A 26,582-nucleotide genomic window follows, 5' to 3' on the forward strand; every position below is an offset into this window, starting at 1 on the left:
AACCTAAATGTCCATCAACAGATGAATGGATAAAGAAGATGTGGTACATATATACAATGGAATATTACTCAGCCATAAAAGGGAACAAAATTGAGTCATTTGTTGAGACGTGGATGGATCTAGAGACTGTCATACAGAGTGAAGTAAGTCAGAAAAACAAATATCGTATATTAACGCATATATGTGGAACCTAGAAAAACGGTACAGCTGAACTGGTTTGCAGGGCAGAAATTGAGATACAGATGTAGAGAATAAACATATGGACACCAAGGGGGGAAAGCCGCAGGGTGGTGGTGGTGGTGGTGTGATGAGTTGGGTGATTGGGATTGAAATGTATACACTGATGTGTATAAAATTGATGACTAATAAGAACCTGCTGTATGAAAAAAATAGAAAAAACCTATTTATTAGGTTTATAGACATGTGCAATTTAAAAGAAAACACACTACTTTTACCTTGAGAAAAAAAAAGGTACCTATGGTAAAAAAGAAAAATGTGTTTTCAAGATATCACATAGATTCATTTTCTTCTTTCCTGTCTTTCAGCTTCTACAACTGTCTTATTTAAGCCACTCTATTAATATATAAAATATGCCACTGCCTTTATTGTCTTTACCCGACATTTGTTCACTCTTCAATATTTATGTTGTTTAACTTTCCAATATTCGAAATCATTAATAACTTGCCTCAGCCTCATATCAGCCTGGAGAGTGTTTTACAGAGCAGTAGGATTAAAAACTCATGGTGAGGGCTTCCCTGGTGGCGCAGTGGTTGAGAGCCCGCCTGCCAATGCAGGGGACACGGGTTTGTGCCCCGGTCCGGGAAGATTCCACATGCCGTGGAGCGGCTGGGCCCATGAGCCATGGCCGCTGAGCCTGCGCGTCCGGAGCCTGTGCTCCGCAACGGGAGAGGCCACAACAGTGAGAGGCCCGCGTACCGCAAAACAAAACAAAACAAAAAACTCATGGTGAATTAAAAAGAAAGACAGAAGAAGGGACTTGAATTCTCAAGTCATGTTTTCATTTAGTATCTAAATTATGCTACTTTTCCTAAGCTCCTTAGGCCTTCATATTCTGCTTCTTTTCAGAGGCCCCATCTTATAACTTGGGATAGTTATCATGGAGTTATGAAAACCACAAATCTCAGTAATGGGATGTTGGCATGCAGAGAGATGCTAGATTCAACACAGTACCTTGCCAGACTCCAGGCTCACATCAGGTCAGCAGCTATATTTGAACTTATCCAAAATCCTTCTCAGGCCCTCACTATTTCAGCTAAAAAAAGTCTAGTCATCCCACCTATTCTTTTTTCTTTTTCTTTTTTACATTTAATTTATTTATTTTTGGCTGAGTTGGGTCTTTGTTGCTGTGCACAGGCTTTCTCTAGTTGCAGTGAGTGGGGGCCACTCTTCGTTGTGGTGCTCGGGCTTCTCATTGCGGTGGCTCCTCTTGTTGCGGAGCACGGGCTCTATGCATGCAGGCTTCAGGAGTGTGGTGCATGGGCTTAGCTGCTCCGCGGCATGTGGGATCTTCCCGGAGTAGGGCTCGAACCCGTGTCCCCTGCATTGGCAGGCGGATTCTTAACCACTGCGCCACCAGGGAAGCCCCCACCTATTCTGAAACCAAAGATTGTAGGAATTTTCTGCAGAACATGTTAGTGAAAGCTAATCATTGGAGGACACATAATTTTTAAAGAAAAATACAAGAAAGCTATTTAATGCTTCTTATGTTACTTAAGGCATTTCCAGAACTTTTCCTTTCTAAGACTTAAACCTACAGAAACACTTGAAAGAGTGAGGGTGAAAATATACATATATAAACAAACACAGAGATGAACACTGCAACACTGGTATAGTAACAAATGAGTTAATCTAAATTCCCTTCAGTGGAGATCTGGTTAAATATAGTATATCCATTTAGCTCTTAGAAAGAAAGAAGCAGATCTACCACATGATCCAGCAATCCCACTCCTGGGCATATATCCAGAGAAAACCATAATCTGAAAAGATACATGCACCCCAATGTTCACTGCAGCACCATTTACAATAGCCAGGACATGGAAGCAACCTAAATGTCCATCAACAGAGGAATGGATAAAAAAGTGGAGTATTACAATGGAGTATTACTCAGCCATGAAAAAGAATGAAATAATGCCATTTGCAGCAACATGGATGGACCTAGAGATTGTCATACTGAGTGAAGTCAGACAGAGAAAGACAAATATCATATGATATCACTTATATGTAGAATTGGAAAAGGGTACAAATGAACTTATCTACAAAACAGAAATAGTTACAGATGTAGAAAACAAACTTACCAGGAGGTAAGGGTGGGGTGGAGGGATAAATTGGAAGATTGGGACTGACATATATATACCACTATATATAAAACAGATAACTAATAAGGACCTACTGTGTAGCACAGGGAACTCTACTCAATACTCTGTAATGGCCTATATGGGGAAAGAATGTAAAAAAGAGTGGGTGTGTGTGTGTGTGTGTGTGTGTGTGTGTGTGTGTGTGTATATAACTGATTCACTTTGCTGTACACCTGAAACTAACACAACACTGTAAATCAACTACACTCCAATAAAAATTAAGAAAAAAGAAAGATTTATTTGACATAGAAGATGTCTATGATACATTTTTAAGAGACAAAATTTATATATATACACACATATTTTACAAATTAGAATGTTACTCAAATTTTTAAAATATTTTAAAGAATTGAAGATCATGTACTTTCATTTACAAGCAAATTGTCAACTTCTGGAAAGCACAGAAAATATCAAAAGTAATCAAAAGATCAGCATCTATCATAATAGCACACTGCCACTTAATTTCTGTCAATCTACTTCTCTGAGAACTATCAGTTTGCATTATTTGCCCAATTGATTAATGAAAGAGGAATAAAAGAGTTAAGTGTAAAGTGCTTTTTTAAAAAACTAAGAAAAAATATCCTTATTTCAAAAAAAGTCATGTTAATTTCTTAATGGTCTCTGGATGAATATTTGAGAGATGCAAAAACAGGGCAGGGTTTGGTATTTTGCAACTTTTCACTATTTTTCCCCTTTTAAAGGAGGCACAGTGCTCTACCACAGTTTTGGAAACCCTCAGTGTTATTTAGCTTTCAAGTGAGGCTTCCTGAAATTAGGTCTGTGCCAATTAGAATTTTTCTAAGGCAAAATAGGAAAAGTCATTACCCAGTAGAAAGTTGAAAGGTGTAGAGGAAAAAGAGGGTAAACTTAGATGATTACAGGAAGCTGAAAAAGTTCTCATACTCCAGGCACAAGAGAAGTGGGAGAAATAAACTGAAAAATTGAAAGGGGTTAAAGCACAGCCTTTCTGTGTCTCACAAATGCAGTAGCAATTTGATTGCTAAGAGTGGTAAGGAATCTTACATAAGTTCTCAGATAAGGACTTGGAGGCCCTACAGATTTTCGACATTAAGGGAGCCTCCTCCTCTTCTACAGGATTCTTTCTATCTCACCTTCTCCGTCTTGCCCTGGAACACTCTTCAGCGTCTGCTACAGTTCATCATTTCTTAATTACTTTATGGATCTACATCGTGTCTCCCCAGCTAGATGGAGGCTCCTTTGAGATCAGGAAGAATATGATTTCTCCACCTTCCCTGAAGCACAAGTGCAACACCGAACAGGTGGAAGGTCCTCAGTAATACACTTAGTGACCCACATGATCAGCAGGTACTAGTGGGGAGAAACACTCTTCTACTGCCATCTCTTTATGACCATCCATTTCTGAGTACTGAACTTTACAAGCCTGACAAAATTTTCTTCTTTCCAAGTAACTGTCCTTCCAAACTAAGGTTCTTTCCTTAGCACAGTCTATTTTTGTTGGTTTGGCAAACATGTACTGACATGAAATTAGCATTAACGTTTCGGGAAAACATCCTGGATCCTAAGTATATTTGGGGAAGCTGGTTTTCCTTGGTTTATGGTTGAAAATGGTCTTTGTAAAGAATGAAAACGGGAAATGATCCAAAAAAAAAAAACCGCAAAGATTGAAATCCATAAATACCAGTAGCTTAGTGTTAAAAAAAAACCAAGGGCTTCTAAACTAAACACTTTCATTGTCCACACTAAAATATTTTATTTATCATTAATCAAATAAGTACAGTTGACCCTTGAATAACATGGGGTTTGGCTGCCAACCCCCATCACGCAGTGAAAATCTGAGTATAACTTTACAACTGGTGCTCCATATCCCGTGTCCTTGGTTCTGCATCTGTGGATTCAACCAACAGTGGGTTGTGTAGTATAGTAGTGCATACTCAGATTTTTTTCAATAATATAAGTGGACCCTCAAGATTCAAACCTGTATTGTTCAAGGATCAACTATATACCCAAATGTTCTTTTCTTAGAATAATGTGTAATTATTAAGCATGAAAGGTGGCTGAGGTACAGACAAATCACCTGACTTGTGTTCACACCCTTAGCTAATGCCAGAGGTGGTTCAGTCTCAGTTTTCAGTTTTTGAGAACATGTACCCGGTACCCTCCTAGAAGAGGCAATAAGAACTCTAGCTAACATTTCTGATTGTCTGGATTCTGAAATACCTGGCTCTTTGTATGAGTTGAGCTAATTTAATTTTACCATACATATGTGTGTTTGTGTTTGTGTGACCTTTTCTATTTCCTCCTAGTAGGATAGAGAGATTTGTGTCTAGTTGCTACCCAATACGACAACTGTTTTCAACACAAGGAAAAGAATTCATGTGATTTTATTTCTAAATTAAAGGTGGCTCCTTTAGTTTTTAAAAAGCAGTCTACTTAGAACTGTTAATGTGGGATGATACTGTTCTTTTCCCTATCTCATGTAATACCTGATTTAGGTATGACAGTTCCCAAATCTGATGTTAAGGCACCCAGTGTGTCTAAGAGGGGCCAGAATTCTTTTTTTAAAATGTAGATTTGGATTGTGTCTAATGTTACAACTCTCACCCCACGAATCACAGTGAATCCTACCCAAAGAGACCTATGGATTTTTCTCTCTTAACTATGGGTCTCAGCCATTCTTTTCTTATAGGGAAATACCCCAGTGAATGGTCACTTCATTTTGAGGCCACAATTAGTCAAATATTCCTCTTCCCCTCCCTAACACGCTTTCCTTCCTTTTTATTCCAAAGAAGTAACTGAGTCTTACACCTTGATTACAGTAAGGGAGCCAGGAATAAAAGCAATTTTTACCTTGCATGAATAAAAGCAATTATTTAAGTACTTAACAGATACCTAACCTAACCCTTTCTTTATAATAAATTACACATAAAGAATATGAAATTCAGGTGAATCAACCATTACTGAGTGCCTACCAGGAAGGTTAAGTAAGTTGTGCAGGACTGCAGAAATAAGTGATAGAGCTGGAATTTGAACCTCAGTCTCTGAATTCCAGGCTTTTATCCTTTTGATCACAATGACTCTTGCCTTTCTACCCGGGGCAAGTTTCATAAGCAATCAGAATACCACCAACCGAAGGATCACAATTTCAAATCCACCCAATTCCCATAACTATTGGGACACAACGCAAAAGAGGACCCCCTCCCTCTAGTCATGCCCTTTGCAGTGTAACTTTGCAGCTCCTGCACCTCCTGCCTGCATCTTGACCTGGACTTATAACTTGCTTTGACCAATAGAACCTTTGACAATAGGCAGAAAAAAGTCTAGGCCTTAAGAAGCTTTGCATGCTTCTGCTGGTTCTTTTGGAGCCCTGCTGGTACACTCTGAATAAGCTCTGGAGAGCCTGTTGGATAATGAGACATGGCTGTCAGCCTTCATCACTACAGTCAACCAGCCAGCTGCCACAGACACACTGAGTGAGCTCAGCTGAGCCTGGCCAGATCAGTAGAACTGCCCAGCTGACCTGAAGACTCATGAGGAAAAAAACATGGTTATTATTTTAAAGGCATTAAATTTGGGGATGGTTTGTTATAGAGCAAGTACTACCTGATACAGCTATCAAACAAATTCACTTTGAGAAAGCAGAGAAAGTGAAACAAAGTTGCTCCTGAAAGATGGCTCCAACACGGAAAAGCTTGTTGAAATATAATAAATTTAGATATCAACATGAACAATTAGGTATTTGAAAATCTACATCCAGAGAGTAAAGTCCTAATTGTGAGACTTAATTCATTTTGAATCATTAAAAAACGATTTTCTTAAAGTCCCTCTTTGAAGAGGTAGAAACTTTATACTGTAATATGACTTTTACAGAGTTAATATTCTCTTTAAGAAGAAGCTAAAGATACATAAAGAGATCAGATGATAGAAGCAATGAACTTACTTACAAAACCGCAAAAGTTTGTCAAGACATGAGAGGATTGCTCTTCTTCAGACAATTATCCTGATCTACCTTAACGGGCTTCCTAAGAGGTTCAAGTAGTGGAAGAGTGACTCAGAGTAGAGGAACGTGGTGGGGAGGGAGGACGTGGTGGGGAGGGAGGACGGAGTGGAGAGGGAGCCAGAAGGGAAGCACTCTGCACTCATTTTAACAAAACATCCATCACATATGCATTTTTCAGTTTCTCTTCAAACTCACCGCCAAAAAATCTGATAATGGTACCAGAGGTGAAAGTCTCCATTATGTAACTATAATTACTTAGTTTGAAAGTTAAGATCATAATGAAGCTAGTTTAAGAATTACCTTAATTAAAAACAGCTTATGAATAGCATGGTATGGCATAATGGACACAGTTCTCAAGCAGGGAACTTTGGCATTTAAGGAGCTGTCTAATCTTAGCCATGTCACTAAAATTAGCTAACAGTTCACAAGTGCTTTACAACTGCCAGACACTGTGCTATGAGGTTTATACCCATTATCTCATTGTGCCCATTATAAAGGTGAGAGAACTGAGGGCTTACAGGGTTACAAACTTGCTCAAGGTCACACAACTGTTAAACAGTCATACCCAGAGAATTTGACTGCAGAGTCCTAATTCTTACCCACAGTACTGTACTAACTGTACCTGGCCTTAGTTTCCCCATATGAAAAGTGAGGACTGGACAGAAAGACTGGCTTCCGCTGAAGTGAATGACAGGAGCACACTCCTTAGTGGTTTGTGTTTTAGGTAGTGATGGGGATTGGCACCCTTCCTGAACAAGGAATGCCCTTGGAGTACATGCTAACATTAACTACTCTGTCTATTCCTTTGCTGCTATACACAGATACAGAAACGGTGAAGCTAGGTTGGGAAACAGGTCTATCACCAACAAGCAGTCACCCTGGTTAGTTTGCTGCCTGCCAGCAAAGGTCTGGCTGCCTTTGGGCTTCCTCTTCAGTGCCTGGCAGAATTGGCACTAAATGTTGAATGAATAGATAAATATTCCACAGCCTTTGCTGGAAAGAGCCTGAAATTGGACACCATTGTTTTAACATTTCCTACAAATATTTTAAATGTAACATCCATAAGACCATAAGCTTCACAAAGACAGAAACAACACTGGCCTTGCTCGCTGCTGTATCCTTTGCAACTTGACTTGTGCCTTGCATATAGTAACTGCTGAACACAAATGTTGTTACTGTTATTGCTGGTACTGGATTCTTACAGTTCCAATTTGCCCTAAAAGGGGTAAAATATATGACTAAAGGTAAAACCACGTTATTTGCTCTTCTTCTCTGTGGTTCTTTGTTTAAAAAGCCAACCTAAATTGAGTAACTTAAGTGCTAAGTGCTGTAGCATTAGCTTTGCTTGTCTTAAAAGAATGGATCTAGTTGAAGAGATAAATAATAAAGAAAACAGTATTAATCCAACAAATATTTATTGGACACCTACTCTGTGCTGTATCACTGACTTAGGTATAAAAACCTGTATGGTTAGTAGTTGCCACTGGATACCATCAGATGAAGGAAGAGGTTGCTATGGGCTGGGCTACATAAAGGAAAGTGTACAAAGTGAGTGGGCATCAAACTGGTCTAGAAGGTTACACAATGTTAAAAGCACAGAGGATGAGGCTGAATTCCAGACTGCAGCAGTCCTCAGCGACATCATATGGCACGCTGGTATGTTGTGATCAATTTTAGGATTTGTGGCAAGGAATCTGTTATTAATAATGATTTACGTATTTTCATTATAAAGTAAAAACACTGCCAGCTTAGACTGATTTGCTGTAATCCTTGTGAAAAGTAATTTGGAAATACCTGTCAAAAATGTAAGTATATATCCTTGACTCAGCAACCCTACTTTGGGGGAATCTATGTTTAGAAACAAAGTTGCTATTTGTAAGGATACATAGAAAAGGCTGTTTATTGCAGCCTTGTTTGTAGTGGCAAAAATCATGAAACAACCTGAATGGAACATTGTACAACTAATTAAAAAGAATGGGATCTACATCTGTTGATCTGGAAGGATGTTGAGAGTGTACTGTTAGAAAAGCAAGCTGCAGAGAAACTGGTATATATGATGATCCTATTCTTATTTAAAAACAAACAACCCAGAACGCTTTATATGTGCGTATGTATGCTTATATGATTATACAGAAATGTGGAAGGGGAAACAGGAAAGGAAGGAAGAAAGAGGAAAGGAGAGACAATGAGGAAAAGTTTATTAAATTTTCTTGGCATAATTTTGCTGAAGGGAATGAACACATTATTTTTGTAAATTTTGAAAAGGCATTTGTGAAAACAGTAATAAACAAAAACAATCTTTAAAAGGGCCAATTCACAGACTATCCTGTGATCTCAGTTACACTCAGATGTGCTTTCCTGGATATGATAGATCAGGATACAGCTGCATGAATTGTGCATAACCCAAGTTCTCCAAGGGTTCTGGAGTATCCATGTGGCTGCTATTTGGCGTATGGGTTGTGGTGGAAAGAAGATGGAGAACCACAATGCTATAAGTAACAGAACTACAGACATTTTTTGATTAGGGGAATAATAGTGAAAGCAGTGTTGCAGTCAATTTGAACTAGGGTATGGCCAGTTTTTTTTTGTTTTTTGTTTTTCTGTTGTGCTGGCTTCACCGGGAACAGAAACTTAATTCCCTCCTGGTTTCCTGCCTTTGTCTCTTACTCCTAACCCAGCGTAAGGGTCTTTGTGGTCTCACATGCATGTTTCTTATTATCCACTTCAATATTTTCATCTAAACTTGAAAGACTGATTAGTATCTCAAACTTAGGGTTTCTTCCTTTCTTTCTGAATTTAAATAACTAAATTGAATCTAGTTGTGTTGTTGTTCCATTTAGGATTTCACTGATTTCTCTTTGACTTTTGAGAACGTTTATATATTTTAAAGACTGGTTTCAACAACAGCCTCTCATATTTATGATATTCTATTCTCTCTCTTCTACCCTAGTTGACTTGACAGCATATACTACTCTCTCCCGCCCCAGTTTAAAATTGTTGTCTCCTAATTCTCCAGCTATTCATTATCTTTTGTGGCTGCTCTCTTTGGATGCCTTCCAGAGCACTGTCCTTGGTCCTCCCCTTTTTTTCCTGAATACTAAAGCAGTTCATTCTTAAATGACCACATCTGATTTTCTGGCTTTAGCTAATACCTACTTACCTTACATTTTCTCTTTTCTGTGACTGTCTTTACCGTATTAGGTTGAACTCTCCTACCACTCTTTGTAGAAGAGATAACTTACTAACTTTGAATTGCTGCTATATACCATAGATAGAAGAAGTCAAAACTATAGGTAGAATATAAGTGAAATCTAAATAAGCTGAAGAACGATAATTTGGAAGTTCAAGCAAAAATAAGATACCTCCTCTCTTGGAGTATTCAGTCATTATACACACAGTTATCTGAAAAATGGGCAAATTGATATCTTGCCTGACTTGTCTAGATAAATCAACACAATTGTATCCATTAGATGTCTGCAAGCATAACCTCAATTCTTAAACAAGTGAAAAACATAAAGATGAAAGCTACAAAAGGTTACTATCTTAAGCAGGATAAACTTTAAAAAGCCAAACCTCAAACTCTTCATTTCAAAGCTTTGGTTACCCTAATTTGTTCAATGGTAAATGTACCAGAGTTGTTGTAAGACATTGTGAAAAAGCAATTCATTTCAAAGTCTTAAAGCGAACTTAAAGGGTGACAACAATTAAAAATAAAATTCTTTATGTACACTTTGTCTCTGGATACATAAGCACTTATCCATCTTAAAACCTGTTTCCTATCTGGAGAAGATAACCTGGGCTATCATCTCTCTCAGTGATAGTCACTATCTGGTGACATTTCCTTTCTCTGGAAAGACAGGAGTGCAATCCATCCTTATACATCTTAGTTTATATGTCAAGTTTGTATATCCATACATTCAACGTGTATTTATTGAGGTCTTACTATGTGCTAGACACTCTTTGACTTTCTGCGATATAGGAATAAGCAAGGCAGACAATATCACTGCTCTTATGGAACTTAGATTTCAGCAGGTGAGCAGATAAGACACAAACAATTAGGTATATAATGTTGAGGAGAAGGGAAGAGTATGTGAAAGATGCTACTATTTCAGATAAAGCAGTCAGAGAGGTCTCTCTTAGGAGCTGATGTTTAAGTGGAGACCTAAATAAAGTGAGAGAAAGAGCCATGTAGATATCCAGGAGGAGAATGTTCCCAGGCATAAAATGCATCAGGGGACCAAAAAAGAGGATTATGCTTCTTCTAGAGAGTAAGGAGATATTCTTAAGTGACTAGAAGAAAAGTCTTATACCAAGGGTGCATAACCTGAGGTTATGCACTAAGCGTGCAAATCATGTTTTCTCCTTGTCTTATATCACATAATGTATAGGATGACAACACTGTACATATTAGTTTCCTCCACAGGTGATGAAATCTCCTGCTGGCTCATTCTTATCTACTCATTCCTCATCTAATCAGTTCATTCTTTCCATCTGTCTCAGACTCCTTGTTACCACCTTTTTATTCCAAATAACTGAATCAACTCCTGTTTCCCATGCATCCACACACTCTCCTCCTCTATGAAGTTTCAGTTATGCCTTCTGGGGTAAGTGGACATTTCAAAAAGCAAAATGGATGTGGAAAGTTGTGGGGCGGGGTGCAGTGGGAAGCAGGGTGGAACAAGTATGAAGATCTCGAGAAGATCTGTGAAGTCACGGTTGGGGATATTTCTCTTCTTTATCTCTGGAAGCCCAATGCCTAGCTCAGTAAGTGTTTGCTGCTGCCAGAGCAGTTGGAAGAACCTTTGAGATGCTGTAGTTAACCTCCCACTCCACCCATCTCAAGAATTCCCTTCCTAGGACAGGCCTTTGTGGCTCGTCCACCTATTAACACAGTGTAACTAGGCTGCTTATATATTTCCCAGTATTCATACAGAAGCACTTAGGCATTAGAAAAATCAGATTCAACCAGACACTGGAACTGGCATTTAGAACTTCCACTTTCTTCTTCCATGGATTTCTTAGTTCTAACTTTTTCTTCTGGCTTCTCTGTTTTCTCTTTCAAATAATGTCTTTGGACATTATTTGCACAGTCTTGTTAAGTGATTATTATCTTGTTAAATGATTATTATCAATTAAAGGATCAGTCATCCCTAATATATTTAGAGATTATTTCACCTATTTTTCTTACCTTTCCTTTAAGAACATTTCTTCTTAGATTATATTCAAAACCTAGTACCCATAGACTGCCCCTACACCAGCCCATTGTATGTGTTTAGTGATAAGAAACTGCCACTTAACGTGTTTCTGTACTTGGTTCTTTGTTATCTAGAGATTTATATCTTTGGTTTAATCCACTAAATTTTTCTGAAGTTTTTTCAACCACTTTATCAAAAAGAAAAAAGTTAGTAAATAAAGTCCAGTGAGCTTCATAATTCTCCCAAATTTATGAACTTAGGATAAAGTTTGGTATTCATTATAGTCAGAAGCTCTTTTTCTCACAGCTTTTCAAATTAAAGTTTCTTGATGACAAACAATCTTTGCATACTTGATTTTACAAGAATACCAGACAGTAACACAGAAAGGGGGGTATTCTGGCATTTATTTAAAAAAAGATAACAATGTGATTGAAGTTATCAGTATGGCTATTAAATTTAGATGGCATTGAAAAGCTAACAAAAACCCCAAACTGAAAAATATATCAATGTAAAAAAGTGATCTTGGCACTAGAAAGTTTTAAATATATTAGTCCTTATAAAACTGGGATCCATGACCCTTCAGGGATTATACATAGTAGACACTGAAAAAGTCTTAGTGCTTGATAAATAGGAAATACCTACATAGGCACAGATGTCCCAATGTACTTAAGCCAGTGAAGGTCATGCTGGTTTGAGCTCAGTAGACTTTGCAGAGCTTTAAGAACTCCACGTTGAATTTTTATAGTACTTTTTAATTTTCAAAGTAAACAACCATGCACAAATCTCGCAAGCAAGCATGTTGGGTGTTCTCACTATTTTACAGAAGCTGAAACTGTGACAGGGAGCAGTAAGTGACTACACAAATCTATGCAAGACAGCACAGGGGCATGATCCCATTTCTCCTTTATATATTGTTTATAAAAATTCACTGATGACAAATAAAAATTATTAAAGATCCAAGAGGGATTTCTAACACAATATTAAATATTTCCCTTCAGATCACTATTAAGTATTCCTATTTTCTTCTCTTTTTCTTGAAATGTCTCAAATTTCCCCACCTATAAAATTAAGGTAAATAACAGCTGCCTTCAATACTACAAAGCTATGGACAGAATCAGTAACAATATATAAACTAGAATTAAAAATCTTCATAGGATTGTTAAGAGGTTTAAATGAGATGAATGCATAAAAGTCCTTAGCATAGTGGTGCCACAGAATTATATTAAAGATTTTTAATAATCTTTTTTCCTAAGATTTTTAAGGTTAAAAATATATAGGAAAGAATATGGATAATATAGTTAACTTCAAAGTAACTTTCAAAGAATACCTGCCTAATCTGTATTATGTTTCAGATCTCTACAACTAGAGACTAGATGTTGAGAGAAGCCTGCTGAGGAGCTTAGACTATTGAGAATTAAGTATTCAAAGTGTGATACCACTAACTAATTCTGTGATCTTTCTCTAGACACTTTGTATAGGTCTCATTTCCTCATCTCAGAAATGAGAGTGTGGGGGAGTAGATGAGCTCTCAACTCCCTTTAAGCTCTAATCTAAAATCATTGTACCAAACATAGAAAGCAAGCTTTGAGAACCCAAGAGCCCCACCTCTTTGGCTCTACCAACAACAGTGTTTACATATTATTTTCTATGTACCACCAACTACATTATTTTAAATTATTATTTCATAAAAATACCAAATCGGGGTTCATTCTTGTCTTGTATTTCTTGATAATGTACAAAGACCCAGTTTTAGTATATCATTCCCTACCCCAGTTGCCTCCTTCACTAAAACAATAGGTTAAGAAGACTGTAGAATTTTAGAAACAGAAGTACACACACGTTTTGAAAATAATTCATATATAATTGTAAAGAAAGTATTTTGACTCTAAAACACCTAATTACTCAAGGTCATAGATTGGTTCAGCTCAGCCTTAGAACTCAAGTCTTCTAATTTTTAGTCTAGTTCCTTCTACTGTTTCTACTATTGAATAACTAAATTGTTTGGAAGGGATATGAAGATTAAAAAAAAACACCAAATTTGCAATTTATATCATCTTAAAATTAAGAAAACCCTTATCCCCAATAATTACAAAAGCACAAAAGCATTAAAACAACAACAGAGTAAGTGTCCATAGCAAACCGGTAGAGCTTTAAAGTTCAACATGTGACAATCATAAGGTCATAAGTCATTGCATTGCCCCAACTAGCATGAAATAATAAAGCATGTACTAAATTAGATGTCATTTCACAATAGCTTTAAAAAATTGGCTATCAACTATACTTTCATAATAGCCACAGCTAAATATTAAGAATAATTATGAAATCAACTAGAATAAAGGTTAATTTTATTATCAACATTTATTGCAACAAACTGTATGTCCTAAACACTGCATACTTAAGTTGAACTCTCAAATTGTTAAAAAAATAAAAATTCAATGTAAGATAATGTGCTAAACATTTACAACTAATCCTATCATTAAACCTTTCTCTCCCCACAAGATATTTTTGGAGCACTAACAGCGTGAATGAAAAAAATTCTAAAATAAGAGGCTTTCACTAAATTTGTTGTATCATAGACATTTTTAATCTCGCTGAAACTTGCTCAAAAGAAAAAAAGTTTTAAAGCACTCAAAATTAATAGTTGAGTTACTCTGGAAAAGTATGTTTAAGCATGCAGCTCTACTAAGATAAGTCATTAATATTTAAACTGGCCCAGAGATAAAATTAGGTGATGACACATTTCCATTCAAAATAATTGGCTTTAAGGACCATATTGCAATATAAATAGTTTAAATGACCATCTGGCAATTGCAGAATCCCATAATTTATAATATATATGTAACATAAATAAAAATTTATTTCCTTAACATTCCAGCAGAAAAATATGCAACCCATGGAAATATATTACTAAAGAAGAGGGCTGTACTCCATAGTCAGATGACAGTGTATGTCAAAGTGCACTAGGAAATATAAAGTGGTTATATCAACATAACACATCATCATTGTTTCAACTACATGTCAGTAATTAGATTTTTACTGATGAAATAGCAGCCTATAAAAATGGGGAAAATATGAACTTGATCTTAGCTGAAATAATCTAAAAGGAATTAAAATTTCCATTCCATGTGGTTTTTTTTTTTTGGTAATAAAGTATAGCAAAAGACAACAACGTAATCCTATAAACATCAGGGTTATATTGCCACAATTAGCTTTAGATTTTTACCTCAAATAAAAGAAACTAAATTGTAATCCTGGTTAATGCACTCCTTTGCACATAAACACAGCCCTAAATTTTTCTCTTTTTAGTCCTCTGAATTCATGACAGCTGATCCAAATTGTTGGTTTTCGGAATTGCTCTTGATGTTTCTAAATGTATCTTCCACCTTTCCACATCTCTACTGCTCTTCCCTCTCTTGCCTCCCTTCCCCCAATACCCTTTAATTCACAAACTCCACTGGAAACCTGTATTCAAGGGACATTTGTGACGGCAGTGAGGAATAAAAAGGCAACCTGTCAAAATTAGGTGTTTGGGGGTTGAAATCACTCTCTACAACTAATTTTTGAACCACTATAAAATTGCTTACTTTCTAAAATATGACTTACTGGGTAAAATCAAAACAAAAATTACCATTAAAACTCACACTCTAATCCAGGTTAGAGTAACATAAAAATGATCATGCACCATTCAAAGAGAGAGGAACACTTAACAGATCTTTTCTTTTTTTTTTTCCCTAAATGGAAGTTCCCCATAAGAATATTTTTATTTACTTGAAAATACAAAACACAAGTAGAACAAGCCAGAAGGAAATGAGAGCAGCTGGCTCTCTGAAATTACAGAAATAAGGAGAGCATGGGCTCTTAAACACTTCTATAAAGGCCAAGAAGTAGTTTTCAGTTATAGTTTAATTCAACAAAATATTTCTTGAAAATTCTTTTGCAACGTGATTTACCAATATACATTTTCCTTGATTCAGAAATATGGAAGCAAGTGCCCATTAATTTGGCAAACACCTGTAAAAACGGCATTACACAATTACCAGGATGTCCTCAGAAGGGTAAATGCTATTAGGCACAAACCTATTTTGTCTCTTTAATTTGCTCAGATAAATAGTAGTACATAATGAGAACTTACTGCTCAGTAAAATTAGGTGTGATCTTAAAAGTAAGAAAAAGTGGGTTTTAAGAAATATGCCCCAGGCTTATTTTAAACCCAACGTAAATTAAGATTTCCTAACAACTAGCCTATTTCAATCACCTGCAGGCCAGAGTGGATTAAGACTTATAATCAACCAATTAATACAGATGTTCTTTCACATTAGCCACTCATACTAAAATAAACCCTTTTGATCCAATCTCTCCTTCACTAAAATCTCAAAAAGCCCCTAAAGTGATCTCTACACATATATGAATTTTACTACTATTACAATTTGCATTTAAGCTACATTTATGGAAGGTATGTTTCAGAATAGGTCTTTCATAAAATTGATACAGTCAACATAATATTGAAAGTGGTCAGATTAACTAAAATATCTGTAACATCAGTAGATAAAACCAAAACAGCATTATAATACAAATTATTTTATCAGTTATAAAAATATAATGGAATAGCCAAAGAAACATCACAAGAAGTAATTTCAATAAAATCTGACCACACGCTAATCACACATTTCTGTACTGGAGTCATTCCACACTAAATTGACACACCTGAATACACAATGCGTTTTACCTAGTTTTTTTTTTTTTCTCCTTTTACTAATAATATAGCCATGAAGAAGTACAGAGTTTTTTAAAAAGGAAAAGATTATCATAAAGCTAAAAATAAACAAATAGCCAAAAGCAAATCTCCTTTAACATCCAGAAATCATTTTATGAGTGAATATCAGAAACATTACGGTTAAAAAAGACACTGATTGAAAGAAACACTCACTGCCAGAAACTTTGGAAGGAGAGGAAAAAGGTAGGAAAAGTAAAGAAAGTATCCATTAAAAAGGGGGAAAATCAATAAAAATCTCTTCTTTATGCCTCCCTTCTCTGAGAAAACATTCAACACGATGTCAATAAGAAAAATGAAAAAGGGACAGAATTTGCTTCACTCATCCTGTGCTTGTACTGGTCTTCATTTGCATTATGTTAATAAAATTAGACATAGGTGCAATTAATAATGAGATGTTAAAATCTACATAAATTTTCATAGCTTCATTAAATGGCAACCAACAGAGCCCTAAACTCCACCTAAGACTGAATTTACAAATTCATCTTGCATCATTCTTTCTCGCCAATAATCATACCCTTCAGAAAACGATCAATTTTTTTAATACTAAAGTTTTAACATAATCCCAATAAAAGCTCTAATTCCACCTGGAACCATTTCCTTCTTTGCCTCTTTTCAGCAGTTTCACCATTAATGCTCAAGCGAAACAATGCTGAAAATCAAATCATGCAGAAATCTGCCTTCATCAATGTTACAAGTTTATGCTAAATTTACTGAATTTCAGAATTTAAAAAGCATATTAAGGTAAAATGGCTAGTTCGTTTTACTTAAAGAATGTATTTGAGTATCAATAAGGTTTCTCTTGTTTTACTATCGACGAACTTAAACATTAAAAAATACACTTTACTATGCTCAATCATGACACACATAATTTTACAATTTAACGTAATAACTGGATGTTGTGCTATGTTGACACACCAGAAGGAATTGCCTTCCCTCCCAAAACAAAGTGTAAAGTGTCTTTTTTCAAGCATACTAAGAAAAAGCAATTTTAGGTGACATCTTAAAAAGTAAAATTACAATTTTTGCTTTAAAAAAACTTAAACAGAATGCAAGTTATTAGTGGATTTAGTATATCTAAATTCAGAAAGTCAGTATTCAATATAGTTGTGGTCTCAACATGTTGATTTACCAGCTGATTACTCAGGGTCACTGGTCTTAATGTTTGGCTGGAACCAAAGTAACATATAGAGAAGAGAAAGCAACCAATTTCAGTTATATCAAGGCTATTGTTTGGAAACAACAGGCTAATTCAATGATGGTAAAAAAGAAACATTGTTTCAATTTATTTGGAAGAAGCTCTGTTCTGGATAATCACAGTTCCCAATGTTAATCCCATAAGGTACAAAATTTTCAAACTTTCTCAAACTATCCTGTAAAGATATTATACCTTTTCATTAGGACACAAACTACTGATTATAATTCCAAATCACACAATGGCATAAAATAATCATTTCACTGGATACTAAAGAATCTTGAAAGAGCCACATCATCATTGCTTTGTCTACCATCATATGGCTGTTATGAGGCTGACACACTTGAAATGTTATAAACTACTAGAAAAAGTATTAAAATGATCTTTAATGATTTAAGGATAACTATATTCATCTAAGACTTATTCTCCAGATCCTAGATTCTATAGGGCTTAATGAAAGATCATTGTGAATGGAAAATGATAAGTTCTTGTTCCATGCTTTTTTTACAGTAAGGAAAATGATAACATTACCATGCTGATTATCAGAACAAAAAGCATTAATAGTCACCAAGCTTTTCCTAAGATATATGATTTTTCTTTGTACAATTACATGTTTTATAAATCAATGTAAGTTTCCTACAGAAAGCTTAGTCAAACCAACTGTACTTACTCTTTCAAGACAAACAAGCATATTCAATCATGAATTCCACTGCCAAAAATTTGAGATTGAAAAATTTAAAACACAGCATGTCTTTTAACATTTAAACACAGCAGCTTATGCGATAACATCGCAAATCTCCTTACTGAAAACATTTTAAACCTTCAATTCAGAATGATAGCAATAAAAAGTTGAAGTGTTCTTCTAAGTAAAAGATAATTATTATTTTAATAATAGATTAGTAGGTAGTTTACGTTAAGACACACAAGAACCAAGGATTTTTTTTTCTTTTGATAAGAAACATCTAAGCCTTTTAAAAGAACAGAACATAGCCTAAATCTAAGTCTAAATTTTTTCCCCAACAAGCAAAGCTTCCTACTTAAAGAGGAAAGAAAAGAGATACCTCAGTATTAGAATATACCTTTAATAGAAAAAGCATTTTTAAAGAGAGTTTTAAATAAAATCTTCAATGACTAGTTAATGTGAACAGTGACTATCACGAATATTTAAGAACTTACAGTACTTACAAAGAAATCACTGTGTCTACTATGCCCTTCCTCCCCCCTCAAAAAAACCCAATGATTAATCAATCTTGTGTCTCTACAATTACATTTTTATATTTTCCTTCCTAAAATGTGATATACATTTATCTGAACTGGGGGTGGGGGTGCAGGATAGAGAACCCCTACGAAGATACACCTACATGTAGAACTTTATCCTGGTAATTACATTTTAACAGACCTTTGTGAGGTCAAATGGAAATGTCAATATACTTATAAGTGATGGAGAAAAAAGGAGACAGAGAAACAAATCAAACATAGCTGAGACTGAAGCTCAACAATGTTGGCCATCAGCTATATACTTGAGAACTTGTAAGAACATTTGAAAGTAAAATCCAGCACCATGTTGCCACCAGTTCCTTTCTTAAAGAGATCAATCAGCAGACACAACTTATCTGCTTTAGGTCAGGAACTCTGTGGGCAAGTCCCACGTCTAATACTCTCGTCAGGTACACTGTGCACTGACTGCATTGCTTTAGCAATCTCAGAACTCAGCTCCTTCAAGGTTCAGTTTGAAGAAGAGGGTTCACGGTTAGTACTTCTAATTTTTAACCCTTTAATCTCCTCAGGCTAACACTTCACAAATGTACAAATACAGCACAACGTTTGATTACGTGAAGTATTACCGGTGTTTTTCATCGTAGTGTAAGAGCATATTCTAAAACAGCTTAAAAATATGCACAATAAATATATATTTCTAAACATTATACCCCCTTGAATTTACATAGTTTTTACTAAAGATACCTGTTAATGAGCAGTATTCTTTAAAATTTTTACATAAAAATTTCAATTACTGGCCAATGGGATACTAAATACCATTATTTCAGGGGAAAAAAAAAAAAACTGGGAAGGGTTTTGTACAGACCAATCACTTAGGTTTTCTACCATGCCTACTTTCAAGAGCCTGCTTAAACTTATTCACATGAAAAAGAACTTGAATTGTTGTCGAACACATTCAAATAAATGAATATTTAAATTTATCAATTGATCTTAAATGTACCATTCTCAAGAAACAGAAAGCATTAATCTTACCTTGAATAGCCATTAGAAAAAACCGATCGACCGGAGAAGTTCAAAGTCCCCAAGGAAGTCAAGTTATCATCTCCAGATCCTTGGCATCTATTCCAATTTTCTGAACCAACAGGAATTGGTGGAATGACATTAAAAATAGGTTTCTGATCCTGCTGTTGAGAAAGGGATGCTGTATTCATGTCATAGTGGTACATCTGTCCCCCAGAGGTACTCACACCATGAACAGAAATGGCAGACATTTTATTACCAATTATATTTGCTCCAGAAAAGCTGGCCTGACAATAAACTGGGCCCAGTTTCTCCTGCTTAATTACTCCAGGGGTGCAGAGTTCGATAAAATCTTCTTTTTCTGTTTTCACTTGGGGCAGTGGCACACTGTTAGGGCTTGATAAGATCAGATCTCCATTATCCTTAATTTTAGGTTTAGTGTCCGGTAAAACAAGAGGCTTACAGTCCTCTTTTGAGTTTCCTTCCAGAAGGAATGGATCATCCTCTCCTGCCAAAGGAGAAAGCAAACAGTTTTCATCTATCAAGAGGTCTGAGCTCCAAGGACTCTCACTTGTCTCTTTACCTGGGGAACCAGAAGAAAACTCCAAATCCTGGAGTTTTTTCCTCCATATGTCAAAGGTGCTTTGGTCTGTGGTATACAACTTCACATTACCCCCATTAGTGCCAGTCTGGCCCTTCAAATTCTGCTGTTCTGAAGATACATCAGAGTGAGTTTTTGGAAACTCCTTCTCTGTGGGGGCAGCAGAGGCAGCAGCTGATGCTGAATTCTTGGGGTTCTCTGCAACACTGGTCGACCTATTGAGGTTTGCGATGCTTTCTTCCAGAAGCCGAAAGTCTGTTTCCCCAGAGGAAAGACTCATTTGGCCCTGCTGTGGGAATCCCAGGTCATTTCCCATTACTTTTGTCTCTGTCTCTCCCATATACAGTCCCATTGAGAGTGAAACTGCCTTGGACAGATCTGGCTGCTGCACATTGCTTCCTGAGCCTTTCGGAAAATCAACCAAAAGTCTCTGCTGCTTGGAGTCTGCCTGAGAAGCAGCAGCCAGTGAGGGTGAAGATGCAGAAACCTTCACAGTAGCTCCTCCCCTTAGGGTTTTATAGAAGTCCATCACATTTCCCCTCTCTCGACCAAGCACACTGCTGGGGATTTCTTTACTGGGGGGGTTTAATGATTCCTTGGGGTCCATCAGTGAATATCAGCTACAAAAAAAAGAGAGGGGGACATAATAAGCTATAAAATCATATTATCTCTGTGATCCGATTAGTAAGAGCCTGTTAAATGAAACTTTTAGTTAATTCCGAATCTAATTCCTTGTTATCAGAAGAGGAGATTCTGTCTTCCATAATATAAAGGCGTGTCTCCTGCTCCCTTTCAGTGTGCCACATTTAAAAGTACAATGCAGTCCACTTGCACAGCTGAGAACAAAACTGTATCAAACTAAGCTTGGCTATTCATCCTGCCACTCACAAATTGGTAACTTTGTTAATCACAGACATTATAATTCATTACATCTGATTATTCTGAAGGTTCAAGTTGATGTCAAAGTATTTAATTAAAAAAAATTAAGTATGATCATTGAAATTCCTACCTCTTTTCAACCAGTCAAGGCTGGTGGCTTTTCTGAGAACTAATAAACATAAAATCTGATAAACACTATGTTAGAATTCTCTACCTCTAATTACTCCCAACTCCTCTCCTACCGGCTGGTCACACATCCAAACCTTTCAGTACAACCTACTAGTGAACCATGCATTTTACTTGGAAGATAAACAATGATGGTCTGCTCATCTTCCAATAGGGTAGGAAAAGGCTCCTATTTTTAACCCATATTTCTTACCGAATGTGCCTAAGAGTGCCTGCTTTCAAATTTTGGACATATGAAATGAAACACACTGTATACAGGCTAACTAAAATTTAGATTTAAAAAAGAATGTGTAATAGCTTCTCATTACAATTTTTAAAATACAGTATAAGAAGTATCGCTCTCTCAAACCCTTACAACACAATAAAATCTAGATGAAGCTACATTTTCTTTTAAAACTGCGTAAGACCCTCAGTATGAAATACTATTATGTCTCTAAATTAAGATTTTTCCTTTTCAAATATCGAAGTACTGAAAAACAAAGGGGGAAAAAAACACCCCAGAACTGTAAAAACATACTCATATAAATCCAAGTAAAATAAAACATAATACAATGCTCAGAATAATACTCCCTGCATTCTAAACCTTCACCTATCCTAATTCTGAGCCTACTCTCAAGAGGATTAGGTTGCTAGAAGATTGTTGACAATCAAGATGTTTTAAGAGGCGGGCAGAGACTTTGATAAGCATATTTGCGACAGTAGAGTCAAATCCTGTCCAATGAAAGGAAACTTTTCCCGTCCGTACAGAGACTTTAAGAAGCATAAACTTCACTGGCTCTCGCTAAAAGTGGAGCGTGATGAAGGTAGACACAGAGGTGGGGACGTGCCACTACAAATCTTGAGGGTAAACTGCTTATCTCCCCGCCCCTCCGCCGTGTTTAGCTGATAACGATCTCTAAACACAAGGTATCAAATGGAGCCTAATGAATTTCCACGCCACTTTGACAGCTGCCTTCAAACTCGAAACCAAAACAATACTTCATGAAACGAAACGATCCCTCAAAGGATTTTATCCCCCCGTTTAAATTGCAAATAACCCTGTCACAGTAATTGGCCTTAATGAACCATGCCAAGGGGTCTTAAGCTGCATTACAAGGCTGCAATTACCAAGTCTGCAACCTCAAAACGTCCGACTAGCGCTTGTCAAAAATCACACCACGAAACTATTATGGTTAGGGAGGGTCTTCTTCTAAAAGGGGCCACTTCAAAACGTCAGGAGCGAAGTGATGCCAAGCGCTAAAGCACAAAACCCTCGCGGAGCGGGGGGGGGGGGGTAGAAACAAGCACGAGGTTAAAAGAGAAATGTGTCCAGACCTGTTGAGTTCTTTCTCCGACACGCCCACTTCCACCAGATAACACCAGCCCTGGCCGAAGTCTCCGAGTAGCAGGCTGTCAGCCCCCTGCGTGTGTACACGCGCGCACACACACACACACTCACACACACTCCTGCGCGCCCGCCAGAAAGGAGACGCGCTGGAGCCTCGACACAAACCCTGCTCGCGCTCGGGCGCTCTAGGGTGGAGCGGACAGAGTCGGGCGAGCAGGATTCAGACGCGGCTCAGCGTTCACCAAAATAAATGGGTGTCTGGGAGGCCCCCTGGGAGGGAAAAGAAAAGGGACTTGGGGAAGAAGGAAAAAAAAGAAGAGAGACCAGGATTCCTCACCAGGGAACGAGAGCCTGGAAACCCGGACGGCTCGACGAGGCTCCACTCGCAGAGAGCTCGGGTTCCTCCCCCTCGGCCAGGGGACGGCGGTCCAGGGAGAGGAAGAGGCCAGCGCTGTCACCCGCGCGCTGCCCTGTCGTCACCGTCCGCCGGCCCTCGCCAGCCCCCACCCCCACTACCCGAAGCTAATAAAACTTTGAAGGCTCCCGCGGCGCCCCCGAGCCGGCCTCCCGGTCCCCGCCCGCACCTCGGGGAGCGAGCGCCCGTGGGGGCCCAGCCCCCGGCCCTCCCCTCCCCCCTTACCTCTGCCGGCGGCGCCACTCACCCCACACCGTCCGCCGCTCCCACCGCAGCCGAGATAAACAACTTAGCGTGTGAAAGCAGGAGGAGCGGGAGCGAGAGATTTTTTTTCTCTAAAAAAAGGAAGTAAACAGCCGCCCCCTTCTCCATGAGGGGAGGGGAGAGCCCCTATTTGAGAAAGTCTCCCATTTCCCGGCTGACAAGCCAGCTCCCCGCCCCGCGCCCGTCTTCGCGGGCCGGGGCTCTCGGGCGCGCGTCCTCCGTGCCGGCGCCCCGCCGCTCCCGCCGCTCCCGCCGCTCCGGCTGCGGCGTCTCTTTCCACCCACTAGAATCCGTCCCCGACGGGCGGGCGGTGACTGGGGCTCCCGTCACAGACTCGAGCTCGCAAAATGGAGGAGGAGGAGGAGAGGAGGCAGCGCGGACACGCGAAAGGGCCGCCCGGCCGCTGCAGACTAGCTGGACCGAGCGGGGGGCGGGCGGAGGCGGCGCCGCGGCGCGCACACACTCGCACACACACGCGCTCCCACCCCACCCCCGGCCGCTCCCCGCCCGAGGGGCCGCACGGCGGCGCGGGGAACGGTGCAACCTGTTGGCGACGCTAGGCAACTGCAGGGGCGGCCGCGGCCCCCGCCCCCACGCCCTCCGCGCGGGCCCCGCCACCCCGGCCGCGACGGCGCCTGCCCCACCGCGGACCCCCGGCACGGCCCCCGCCGAGGCTGCCTCCCGGGCGCGCGAGGCTTCTCCTCGACCCCCACCCCTCACCCCCAGGAAAAAGGAGAGGAGGCGGCGGCGGGGGCCGACCTGGTCTTTCTGGGGCGGGCTTCGGAGGGAAGCCGAGTTTCTCTAGTTTCTCTTCTGGCTGCTCCTTCCCGCCCCAGCCCAGCTCCGCGACTCCCGACCCACTCCGGAGCTCGCCCGGTCCTTCGGCGGCAACCGTCAGCGCCCTTGCTGGTGACAGCGGGCTGGCTGGGGGAGCCGGGGCGCGGCCCGCAGCAGAGCCGCGAGGGTGGTCCGCGCCGCCGCCCCCGGGCCGAGTTGAGCGAAGTGTGTCACTTCGCACGAGGCTACAGGGTTGCACGGAAACGGTGCAGCGGCGTCTCGGCCCCTCGTAGGGCCGGACGGCCAGACACGCCCTCTGGGGAGGCTTCAGGGAGGGGAGGGCAGGGAAGGGGGTCGGCGCATACATACTCTGGGCCGGGGGTGAGTCGCGTGCCGGCGGGTCCCCCACCCCCGCATCGTCTGGGCGGCCCAGTCTGCAGCCGCCGCCGCGTGCTCGCACCGGGAGAGAAGTTGCAAAGCAGAACCCACCCTCCCCTGCGCCCCGACTGTCCCCCACCCTCTTCTCCGAGCCTGCGAGGCGGCGGCGGCGGCGGCGGCGGCAGAAGGAGGCACCGCCTGCCAAGTTCAACCCCCATCCCTCCCTCCCTCCTAGCGCGCTCACACTTGAAGGAAGTTGCACGCCAAATGCAAAACCTCCAGCGAACTGGATTTCTTTGCATTTTTAAATTATTATTTTTAAGGAAAGCGGGAGGTGGCAGGCTTAAAAGCAAGTTGCAAGCGAAACAGTAAGTTGCTTGCACAGTATGTCCTCCTTCCCCCCACCCCAACTCCTGACCTCTCCTTCCACCCCCTTCGGGGCCCACGTCCAAGTTTCCCGCGGAGGCCCCTCCCCCGAATCTTGACATTTGCTGCACTCGCCTCAATGCGTCGCCCACCCCTTCGTGTTCGTGGGACCCCCATCCCTCCAAATAAAACAGAACACACGCAGCTTTAAAATGTCAGCATTAAACTCCTTCCAGCTCTTCCCGTTACGCGCCTCCCCCTCTGTCCGAGGGAAACACGTGGCCTGTTCCCAACGAGAGGGGAGTGGGGCGAGAGGAGTCCGCGCCGGAGGCCCCCGCCCCAGCCCCCTTCCCCAGCTCGCCGCGTCCGGAGGGCTTGGGCGACGCCGGGATCGAGCCTCCTACCTTGGGCGGCACATATTATGATTTGTGTGACTCGGAGAAAGGTTGTGCTGTGTTGCTTTAGGGTTTGGGGAGGTAACTTTTGCGACCCCACAGGTGACAGCGCTTGCCAGCTGCAGCCGGGGGCGGAGAATGCCGCAGCTCCACCTAGCCCTGCCCGGGCGCTCGGCCGCGCTCAGACTGGCGGCGGCTACTCTGCCCTGACATCTTGCAGAGGATTTGGTGGGAGTGCGTGCCGGAAGCCGCCTGCCGCCATCTTGGTAAAGGCAGCTGACACCGCCTGGCCGCGCGTCCACCATCTTGGCCAAGGTTCTCGCTAGCGGGCAGCCTAGGTCGCCCTTTCTCGGTTCTGGGGGTGTAGGCGCTGCCCCGTGTGTCGTTCGAGATGACGGGAGAGAACTAGGCTATTAGCGAGCTGCCTGCCCGGAGGCGATCTGCGCGGGCCGCCTCCAGATGATGCCAGGGCCGCCATCTTGACAAAGGAAGATACGCTCACAGCCTCGGAAGAGAGAAGGGAACCAAGACCTTTGCCAACCCTCAGCCAACCCTGGCTGGTAGAACCCTCAGCCAGGAGAATTTTTATGAAGGGCGCCGAGCAACCCAGTTGTTAACAAAACCCCTCTGGATACAGACGAGATGACTCCTCTTTTCTTTCCCTTGGCTCAAGTCAACTGGAGGGAGGCCCCTGTCTTGGGTGCTCATAGTGGATACTAAATGAGAATTGACTCGAGAACGCTACTTTGCCTGCTTGCCAGGTGTCCTACCTTCTGAGTCTCAAATACTAGAATCAGATGTCTTTACTGCATTGGGTCCCCAAACAACCAACAGCTTCATGAAAAAAAATCACGACTCAAACCTGCAATACATAATATGTTACACATGTTTTAAAAATGAGTTAAATGACATACTGAAATGATCATCCTTGTACATCTGCTTAGAAGTTATAGTAGGAACTATTTATATATGTAGTATATTAATATAATAATTTGTACATATATATGTAAAGGAACCATAACAGATACCTAATCAAGTACCTCTTCCCATACCATAAACCTATTTCATAGTTGAATCTGTGCTCTAAAAAAATCCACCTCATCTCTCTTACCTGTTCACACTGTAGGTGGTGGATACCCTGCTTTTAAACAACATCTGCTTTTATAAGAGTTCCCAATTAACTTTCTCCCCACTCATTTTTTCCTGCAGGTCCAGTGCATCACTCTAAAATGGGAGAGGCC

General features: G+C 40.2%; 1 protein-coding gene across 10 annotated transcripts in view; it reads right to left on the reverse strand.

Annotated features, from left to right (window-relative positions):
- NR3C1 (nuclear receptor subfamily 3 group C member 1) overlaps window positions 1-24,676 on the reverse strand; it is a 137,588-nt gene extending 112,912 nt beyond the window's left edge. For 4 of the 10 annotated variants that reach the window (XR_003681065.2, XR_003681064.2, XM_028493335.2 and 1 more), the window contains exons 1-2: window positions 23,387-23,834; window positions 19,766-20,974 (exon numbers count right to left, since the gene is read on the reverse strand). Coding sequence is in view for 8 of the 10 variants with exons in the window: in XM_028493335.2 (XP_028349136.1) it covers window positions 19,766-20,961 (1,196 nt within the window). In the remaining 2 variants the exon portion in view is untranslated. Of the gene's footprint in view, window positions 1-19,765; window positions 20,975-22,733; window positions 23,044-23,083; window positions 23,241-23,386; window positions 23,836-24,184; window positions 24,419-24,571 lie in introns of those variants that run through there. The other 6 variants (XM_024124787.3, XM_024124775.3, XM_028493334.1 and 3 more) reach the window with 6 other exon arrangements.
- Between the last annotated feature and the right edge of the window lie 1,906 nt (window positions 24,677-26,582).

This window comes from Physeter macrocephalus, chromosome 8, assembly GCF_002837175.3.
Source record: "Physeter macrocephalus isolate SW-GA chromosome 8, ASM283717v5, whole genome shotgun sequence".
In the NCBI taxonomy this organism is placed as follows: Eukaryota; Metazoa; Chordata; class Mammalia; order Artiodactyla; family Physeteridae; genus Physeter; species Physeter macrocephalus.